General features: G+C 43.0%; 2 protein-coding genes across 2 annotated transcripts; one reads left to right on the top strand and one right to left on the bottom strand.

Moving 5' to 3' along the window:
• Nucleotides 1-546: 546 nt before the first annotated feature.
• AK88_01312 (uncharacterized protein) lies at nucleotides 547-4,473 on the top strand (the record flags this gene model as incomplete). Its single annotated transcript, XM_012478948.1, has 4 exons — nucleotides 547-766; nucleotides 975-3,692; nucleotides 3,965-4,059; nucleotides 4,243-4,473. 4 exons carry the CDS (start codon nucleotides 547-549, stop codon nucleotides 4,471-4,473), a joined length of 3,264 nt encoding a protein of 1,087 aa, XP_012334371.1.
• Nucleotides 4,474-4,897: 424 nt separating this feature from the next.
• Nucleotides 4,898-8,188, bottom strand: AK88_01311 (uncharacterized protein; the record flags this gene model as incomplete). Its single annotated transcript, XM_012478947.1, has 1 exon — nucleotides 4,898-8,188. One exon carries the CDS (start codon nucleotides 8,186-8,188, stop codon nucleotides 4,898-4,900), a length of 3,291 nt encoding a protein of 1,096 aa, XP_012334370.1.
• Nucleotides 8,189-10,234: the final 2,046 nt, after the last annotated feature.

Below are 10,234 nucleotides of genomic sequence, written 5' to 3'. Positions count from 1 at the left end.
GTGCCAGTTTTTTTGAGTAACAAAAAAAGGGTGGTCTTTTAAGGTTTTTTTTTTTTTTTTTTTTTTTTTTTTTTTTTTTTTTTTTTTTTTTTTTTTTTTTTTGCCCCCCGTTTTCGGGCTATTTTTTTTGAGCCTGGTGCGCATACCCCCCACCGCAAGCGTTCCGGGGTACACAAAAAGGGGGCAGCCTCTCCTCCGTGGTCATCTCGAAAATGCGAATATGTGCATTGCGTAGTAATAAAGTGAATTTAGCGGGTTTTTATCTCCTCTTCATGGTTAACACTGCCCCGCGGGGTTATATAATACAACGTGTGAATTGTCCCTCGTTCTTTCCCCACTTGCACTTGCGCAGTGCAGCATAAAGCGCGCTTCCCTTCGTCAGGTGTGAACAGCATGTCCGTGGTATGTTACCAGGGGTATGAGCCTTCATCTATGTTATAATAACGCCCGGTCCATGTGGGTGTTTTTTTTTTTTTTTTTTGTTCCCCCCTTTTTTTCTTCACTACTCAGTCCCCCCGACCCCAGTAGCCATATGCAGCAGCACTGATGGGCCAAAATAACAGCAAAAGGATCATTGCCCTCGTGGAGAAGGCAAATGATGAAAAGTGGAACGACGTCGACCTGTACGGCGAATTGTCATCCTTGGGTAGGAACCTGCACAGCCAGGAAGACTTCTCCTTATGCAAAAGGGTCTTAGACGATGAAAAGTGTGTCAGAATTTTTTTCAGTTTTTTCATGAACACGCTGCACAAGTTGATACTGAAGGGTGAGTATTTCGCTCCTATCGTGGACGACACATATATATGTGTATACATATATGTGTATATGTATATATTCGTCGCGATAAGTCTTTTTGCACAGTGCAGCTGGCGAGAGAGCGGGCAAATGAGCGTAAATATATTCCCCCCCCCCCCCTTGTATAGTAAATCATAACAACATGTGTTGTTAATCAATTTCCCCCCACCCACCGACAGGTTCCACGGGATGCCTTGATGATTGCAAAGCATGTGTAAACATATGCCTTATGCTGCTCCCAGTGCTACAGTATAACTGCCACAAAAAGGAAGTGTTCGACTTACTGTGGAGAGAAAATCGTGTAGAGTGTCCCGTCCAACCTACCTACGTATGCACGAACAATGTGCTGATTCTCCACTTGTACAACTTTTTCCTTCTGGCTCTATTCACGGAAGGTATATGCATTGGTGGAGGAGCCGAACTCACCACCGTCGCAGACCACGCGAAGGGTGTGAAGGGTGATTACAATGCGGAACACCTGGAGGACGTCCACCCAGTGAAGGAGAAAATGTACCCCTGTGTAAACACGGTAGATGTAAGAAAGCTGTGGTTGCACAAGTTCTGCATCCATCAACGGGTCAAATATGGGAGCAGTGGACAAGGCGAAGTAGGAAACGAAAAGTGTGCACATGCTGGTGAGCATGTTGATGGGACAGAAGACGGGAGTGCACCACTGGTTGCAAGCAAGGACGAAGGTGATAGGGTTAGCGCCTTGCACGATGGAAGGTACGCCAAACTGGGTACCAAATGTTCAAATGTCAGCGACAGGGGGACTGCTAGTACCACCTCCCCTGGGGAGGCAAACCCAAGTTATGAAATGTCCAACCGTGAAATGGGCCTAACATGTCACAAGGAAGACGAGATGACCAAGACTCATTTAAGGAGGAACACAAGCAGCGTCGATGTATCACCCCCACACAGTAACGATATAAACCTGGAATTAATAAAAAACAGAAGCGCCATCTTAAAGTGCCTCCTAGTCCTGTTAAGCTCGTATGTATATATGGACCAAAGCAAGTACCTAAAAGAGAAGAATTTGTTCCTTTTTCTCTTTACAAGTGGGGAAGTTTACTACACTGCGACTTTTTTTCTTTCCCTTTTGGCCGTCATATATGACAATGAATTTAATTATTTTAGTTTTTACTTTTACGATAAAACCTATTTGGAGTTTTACAATTTGTGCATTCACATTTTGAACTTGCTGATTGATTTTAATCCGTTCGTTTTGGAGGACGACAAGAGGGTTCACTATGTCAGTAGCGCGGCCAGGTACTTCTACAGCGTCGCGCATAGGGGAGAGGCAAACATAGGTGAAGCAAACATAGGACAAGCAAACATAGGACAAGCACACATAGGACAAGCACACATAGGACAAGCACACATAGGACAAGCACACATAGGACAAGCACACATAGGACAAGCACACATAGGAGATGTACACAGGGAGGAAGCCCCCCTCCGAAATAGCAGCAGCACCAATTCGCTAGACCAGAGCGGAAATGAGCCAAGCAAGTGGGACGACACGCTGATAACGCATGGTGAAAGCGGTGAGGAGGAAAAGTCAGACACGGATAAAAGCACAAAGGGGGAGGAGCACCCGCTCGAGAAGGACGAACAAGGAATCCATGAAATGGTCACGAACATACATGCCGATTTTATCATGCTTCATGATTCCCCAGAGGGGTCATGCAACTCATCAAGCACATGCACAGACGCAGAGGAAAATGGCTACCTGAACAATGGTAAAAAAAACAAAAAAAAAAAAAAATTTCAACAACTGGAGCACCTTATGAAAGAGCGAAAATTTTACTTGAACGAAATTAATCGAGAGGGAAAAAACACAAACGATGAATATTACTACGATTACTTAAAAAAGCAAAAGGAGTCCAAAAAACTGCGCTCCAATAATGTGTACCTAGAAATGCTGCGTAAGTTGGACATAAACGATATTTCGTACATTTACAAAGGAGCGTTAAACATACTGATAAGTTACAAGTTGTACTACGAACATTATGAGGAGCAGGTTTTGTTTCTTCACAATTATTTGTGCCTGCTGTGGCACTTGATGGATAACAATCGGCTGTTTATTAAGCACATGAAAGACCACAATAGCAGCTTGTTCCTCTTTTACATTTTGTACATACTGATCTGCTTTAATCACCATCGGAAGCGAGAGATGCAGACTCTGGCCGATCTACGCAAACGTGAAAAGGAGGTCGGTAGCACCGTTAGCACTACCGCGGACACCACCACTCACATAGCCAGCCCTGCCAACCAGGCCTACACAAACAGCTACGACGAGCAACCGCGGGTCTACCACAACGGCAGCTTCAACCAGTCTGGCAAGTGCGACGAGTTCAACGTGCGCAAAATAGACGGACTGATTTACATTTGCCTTTTCATAATCCTGAAGGTGTCATCCAACGCGACCATTTGCAAAAACCTCAATCAAAAGTACGACCAGAAAATTAAGGTGAAGTTCCCGCTAAGAAACGTCTACCAGTTTGACTCTTACGTGGACTTCCTAGTGTATGCCTTATGCATGCTGATCCATGACAACATTTTTTTTCTAAAATTCGAGCCAATTATCGATATGTCCATTACCATCTTGACGAATGTCAGCGTTTACATCAAGTCCATGAACACCTATTCTTGCGAGAGCATAATTAATATTTTAAAAAAAGTTTTAAAAAAGGAATGGCTCCTCTCATCCCAACATCATTATTATTCCCTTTTCCTTATGCTGGATTTTATAAACAACATCCTATCGCACAACTTAAATGATAACTACAATTTGATTTACATGATCATAAAGAATAAGGACGTCTTTTTCTCCATTCACAACTTGCACGAGATGTTAAAGGATAACTGCCTCTCTGTTTCCACCCCACCCGCTGGTGAGTCTCCTGTTTGGTCTGCCCCAACGAGCACGACGTCGTGAGCCGCCCCGCAGCGAATGATGCATTGGGGCAGTTGTGCAGTTATTGCTCATTGCAATATTTTGTAATTTTTTTTTTCTGTTTTGGAGCTAGCCAAATTGTACACATCGCTGCCTATTTTTTTTTTTTTTTTTTTTTTTTTTTTTTTTGAGTTAGCCAAAGTGCACACATGACTACGTATTTTTGCACACATTACTGCCAATTTTTTTTTTCCCTTTCCGTTCATGCAGATCACTGGGTACCCACCGAAAGTTGGCTAGTCAACTGGAAGAACAAGCTGCCCCTGCAGTTCATCGACAGCATAATCTATGACTTGGCGAATCTGGTAATTAGCGAAAAAATTGGGCACACCAAACCGTATTGCGATGTGCTCCCCGTGTTGCATTCGTGGGGAGTAGTGTATGTCGTCCTCTCGCTGCGCTGATTGAGCTGGTGCACACACGGCACACTGTACCCTTCCCCTATACACCCCCCCCCCCCCCCGGTAACATTCCACTCCACCATGCAGATCGAAGAAGAGTGTGACGAGAGGGAAATACTGAACTACAACGACGTTGTGAATTTAATTAAAAACCACTGCGCGACCATAAAAAATAACAAAATTCCTTTCATCATAAGGAAATACGAAAAGAACATTCTTCTCTCCAAGTGGGTCACCAGCTATATGTACTTTCTCTTGTTCTCCCACATGTACAAAGAAAATATGTTCATAAATGGGGGAATTAAGTTTATATTTTAGTTGGCTAGGGGAAATGGTGGGTGTGAAGACGTATGCCCAGGTTAAGAAGTGACATGTCCCAAAAGGGAGTGAAGAAAATAGGACGCCAATTAACCCGTCACGTACACCTTCCCACCGAGCGCATCCTGCCTTTCCAAACGTTAGGTGATTAAAAACGTGTTGTGCATGTGGCTCTATCGACGTGTGGGTCTGTATAAGCAGGAATATATTCATATTTAAAAAAGTTTGCACCTTTTTTTTTTTTTTTTTTTCCTTTTTTTGACTTTACAAATGAGAAACACGGGTTAGTGCGACATACAGAGTACCTTCTTTTTTGTTATTTTTTCGAGTCGGCGACAGGAACAAAAAAAAAAAAAAAATTGGTAAAGTGGAAATGTGAAACGCGAAGAGAATGCGCCCACAGTGTTGCGTGAGTGTGGTAACTTCAATTCCCCTTGGTGGCTGCGCGCCGCAGGAAAAAAGAGTTCATGGTTTTGTTCACGTAACACACAAAAAGGAGTAGCAGGTAAATACGCTCCGTTGTAAATTTATTGAGGAATTTTTTCTTGTACAATCTGAAATTGCACAGGAGCCGGATGGATGAACTGCTACTTTTGTTGGTAGATGGACTTGATTTTACTTCCTCCATTGTCGTGTCCCCCATTTTGTGATCCCCGTCGGAGGACCTCTTTTTCCTTCCCTTTTTGATGTACGTTTGAATGAAATTTTCCACTTGCGGGAAAATTTCATCTTCTGGGAAGAAGGGAATTTTAGAGGGGTCTCCGCCTTCTCCCTTCAAAATGTGCATTCCGCAGGGATGGGGCGATGAATCGGTGCTCCCAAAAGAGTGGGCATCGGGACACGTGTCACCTAAATGCTTGTTACTTCCTCCGCCGCTTGCGCTTTCACGAAATGTTGAACACCCATCAGTGCTCATGGCCGTGGTGCCGTCTACACCGTTCAGTGTCCATCCTATATCATACTCTGTGGTAAATTGTTCATAACCTTCCAGTGGGAAAAGAAAAAGGTCCCAAAAGACCTGCTTCTTCGCACCGCCATTTAGCATTTCAAGGAGCTTATTATAATAATTTTTTTTCTTCGGCTTAATATTTTTAACAATAGAGTGCATCAAAATGGAGAGTTTTTTTTTATACTTCTTTTTTTTATATATTTTTTGTAATGTATACATATCATGAGCACGTTTTTTTTGTTTCTTCTTTTTTTCTTCTTCTAATTCATCCTCATTTATTTTTTTCTTATTCCTAATTGCGTCTTCCACTGATGTTTTTTTCAAATTGTACTGTTTGTTCCTTCCGTCGATTGAGAAGCTCCTTTTTTTGGGTGACACTCTTTTTGCAATTCTGTTTGTAATTCCTTTTTTTGCCACTTCTCCGTCACTTCTGCAGGTGCATTCGTGTGCGTCCTTTTTGCGCTGTGGGTAAATGTGTTCGTAGGGCGGTCTATGTAACGGTTTGCCGCCTCCCCCTGAAGCATGTGCGTCTTCGTAGTGCTTCGCCGAGGTATCGTGCCCAACTGCGCCATCCGCATCCATCGCGTCTATTGCGTCTGTCTCATCCGCCGCTTCCCCCTCCATGTCGGTGGACAACTCGTCCGAAATGAGAACCTCCTCTTGCAGCCCATCCACCTTTATGTTGATTCCCCAGAGGAGCATCAGCAGGTGGAGAAGCAGATTTCTTTTCACGTACCCCTCGGGGTGTAACGTTTGTGATTTGTTTTCGCTTTGGCTGGGTCCCAATTGCTCCTCTTCATTGGGTGAAAATGGGGGAAGTGTTTCCTTGGATGCGCCCTTCTCAGGGAGGACATCCCCCCCGTATATTACTTGGGTGCTGTTGTCGCCATGCATGGAGCAGGCAGGTGCACAAACTGAGGCCAACGCCTCAGTGGAGGACCCCTCGGAGGAGGAGAAGAAGGGCGAAAGGGAGTTCATATGGAGGTAAAAATTGCTCCCTAGAGCAATACCCGCCCCAATGCTTCCACTGCAGCTCCGGCTAAGAGGCCCAAGGGGGTGGTGACTTAACTCCTGCTTGACAAAACGGGAAAGGAATAAAAACATGTCCATCAAGAGAAAGAGAAGGAAGTTTTTTACAAAAGTGATGGTGAACTGAAAATTTCGGAGGATTTTTTTTTTTCTGTAAAATTTGTCCAGCCCAATTAAAATGTCTTCCTTATACAAGTGGGAATTTAGAGGCAAGTTAGAAACAAGGAAAGTCCACAATTCTTCAAACGTGATGCTATTCGTATCAGAACAATAAAAAGAAGAATGTAAATAAAAAATATAATGGAAGTTATTAAAATTGTACTGATGCACAAGGGTATAATTAAGAAATAATTTTTTGTCTATGAAGAATAGCAATGGAATGATGTCTTTATCTGTGATGGTGTAATTTTTCTTTTTAAATTCATCAAAGATGATTTTTATTTTATCCTTTTGTTTGATTATGAGTCTGCGTCCGTCTTCTTCTCGAACCCATTTGTCTAACACAAAGTGTATCCTCTTTTCAAAGTAGGAGCTTTCCCTTCGCTCCAGTTGTTTTATTAGTTCATCCAGGTTATCGCCGACTTCATCCGGATGGGCATCGCCAGGGGGGTTCGCCACGTTCAGGTGACCCTTCTCCTTAACCTGTACTTCTCCACCCTTTTCTTTTGCATCACCACGTGTCCCCCCTCGTGTCTCCTCCAAATCAAGCGTTATGTTAAACTCATTAGGCGTCACAGCGACATTTCCAAACGAGTTTGTCGTAGCAAAGTTCAGGATGAGTGAGGAGTCGCGCCTACCAGCTAGCACCTTTTTGCCCCTCACTTTTATACGTTCCTCATAGTACGAATTATACAAGGCTATTTCTTCAGCTGATAAAACATTTTTGTTGCTATAAATGGACCTCAAAATATCCCTTCTTTTTTCCCACCTTTTCAGTTTGTTCTCTTGCGCTACTATGTCATAGTTGTTGTAAAAATCGTTGATTTCTTTTTCAACTTGCGTCAATTCTGCATCCGTTTTTTTCCCATCAGTATGACCCAGGTCAGTTACATTGGTATGCATCCCACCAGCGGTAACGAAGCACTCGTCATGTATAAGTTTGTCCAATTCAAGAGTCGTCTTCTTTTGAAAATCTTCCTCTGTAGGAAAACATCCATTAAGTTCTTCTTCAAATAAGCTGTTGTCCTTGTCGCTTTGTGAAAAGTCCTCATCCGTCAAACGTATAATATATTGAGAGAACAATAAAATTGGGTCGAAATTTTTTATGACCTTTGTGTAACTTTCATCATTTTTATGTTCATTTAATTTGGACACATAGACAACGAATGCGTCAAACGTTTTCTTTAACATAGGAAAGACGTTACAATACATGTACGTGTCTATGCTGTCCCTTTCTGTATGTTCGAAGGAATTATTTAAAACGATGTCGTAAAGATTTGCATACTTTTCCAGCTCTTTTTGTTCTGACTTGTTCATATAATTTCTATAAAAAGATATGACTTCTTTGGATTTCTGTACATATTTTTTCTTCAATTTATTTTTTTCCTTTTGTTCCTTCTCTGTTTCATTACAAACGTTACGGTGGTCACCTCGAGGGGCGCAGTGCAGAGGATTATTATTTGCGTCTGCTACTTCTTCCTCTCCCACATCATCGTCGTCTTTCCTTTCTTTCTCCGAGTCCCCCAGTAGGGTGTGCAGCATGCTCCGAATTATTTCCAACTTTTTATTTTCGTTCATCCTGTTTGGGTTGGTCAAATGCACGGTAGGGGGATTCCCCTGAGGTGTGAACTTTGTGCGCGTTTGAGACTATTCGTCGCGGACACACGCTGGGTCTTCCCAGGGAGGGCCCACTTTAGCTGTCCGCCAGCACTACGTGTGTGAGGACTCCTTCACGTATTAGCGCAGTGGCCCATTCTTTCCCTTATCCATCTTTGCCTATATGCACATGGACCCCTTTTGGATGAGCGACATATTTTTCTCTCCACTTATCCGTTGCCTCGCTCCTGGGCTCATTTATTTTTATTTTATTATTTTTTTTTTTTCTTTTCGCGCTTTTTTTAGCCCCATTACGCGCGTCTGATCAAGGTGTGCACATGTGGAGGGGCACGGCAAGGAGGGAGAGAGAGGAGATTCTCGCCCCTAGACAGTGGCTCATACTCTGTCAGTCCCTGCGCCTTGGAGTATGGCACGGGGAGCCATTCGCATCGGCGATGTTGTTTTATTTCTTTTTTTCATTTAAGCGACTTTTGAAGATAGAGTGAACGGGGATTTTTTTTTTTTTTTTCGCTGGGGGAGGAAAAACAAAATACATTGCAAGACCTACTCATGCAGCGGTCTCCACGTTTTATCACTTCCTGATTAGTGAATTTCGGTAGAGACGAGTGGCCATTTATTTTTTTTTAAACGCATCGCATACCTTTTGTGTTTTTTATGCGCAGTTCTTTTGTTCCTGTATTATCCCCCTTTTGTGCATCATCTGCACACTCAGACACGCTGTAGAGGGACGCCCCTCTGCGTTACCGGATCGGTGGACAACGGGGAAAAAGTAAAAATGGGCAAGCAGGTGAATGACGACAAAGCAACAAGGCAGTGATGGTCTTATTTGGAAAATGTTCCCCACCCATAAATGCTGCATGCATCTCCCGAATCTACTTCACCCATTCCAGGAGAAGCATTAACATAACAGAATGATGCCCTATAGCGGGGTACTTCTCAACCCCATTTTGCGTGCGGCGACAACGCAACCGTTACTTTCACCAAACGGGTTGGAAATGATTCCTCCACGAAGTGTTCCACTTGGAGGGACATATTAAATGATGAGTGAATCATTTTAATTGCTTTTCGTTTTTTTTTTTTTTTTTTAAATTGTTCCTCCCGTGGGGTAAAATGAATAGTCGGCGTAAGGAAACGATCACCTTGCAGAATTTGCTTGCTTCTCTATTTGTTCGTATTTTTATTTATTTATTTAATTTTTTTAAATTGGTGTGCTAACACGTGGAAGATAAAAATGCGGATACGGGGACACAGCCAAATGGGGAGCTTTCATGTGTAAATTTGTTCGCAGCAGTTCCCTGGGTCCACAACCCAAGTTATGCTTTTTTTTCCTCCAACTTGTGATGGAATAGCTTAACCGAGCTGGTTTAGAGGTGTTTCTCAAACAGCAGACACGGTGCCCACATGAGTAAAGACATATGCCTCGGTACCGTTGTGGCGGTTGGAAATACCGCGTCGGAGAGGAGTTGCATGACGTATGCAAAGGTGCGCAGAATACACTCCTCATGAGCACACGCATTCACAAGGCACATAAAATGGGTACCTCATTATTTCCCATCACTTGGAGTTGTGCGGAACCCCCAAAGATTGTTCCACGTGCAAGGAAGCAGCAAGGATGAAAGACTTTCTCCTCCACGAGGAGATTACCCACCCTGCGAAACATAATCCATTAAAGGGTAAACTCTAAGGGATAATAAACACTCCACGGGTAATTTCCCCGCCACTGAACTTTAAAGCCGTCGCCCCCGAAGGCTAAGCAATGAACAACAAACCCAAAAGGCAAACACGTTTTTCTTGCTTCCATCTTTTTTTTTTTTTTTTTCCTTCTATGCAATTCCTCAAAATGTAAATTATTTGCACAAATGAAAAAGTACACATTATAAAATGACCAGATGGAGGAGGTACATACTACATTATGTGCGTGTAAAAATGGGCACACAATAATTGTGCCACTTAACACTAACATCGTTCGCGTGCTCGTAACCTTTGTTCGTATTTCTCCCTGCGAAA

This window comes from Plasmodium fragile (assembly GCF_000956335.1).
Source record: "Plasmodium fragile strain nilgiri unplaced genomic scaffold supercont1.11, whole genome shotgun sequence".
NCBI lineage: Eukaryota > Apicomplexa > Aconoidasida > Haemosporida > Plasmodiidae > Plasmodium > Plasmodium fragile.
The sequence above is the reverse complement of the archived record's forward strand: the minus strand, read 5'-3'. Positions and strand labels throughout refer to the sequence as shown.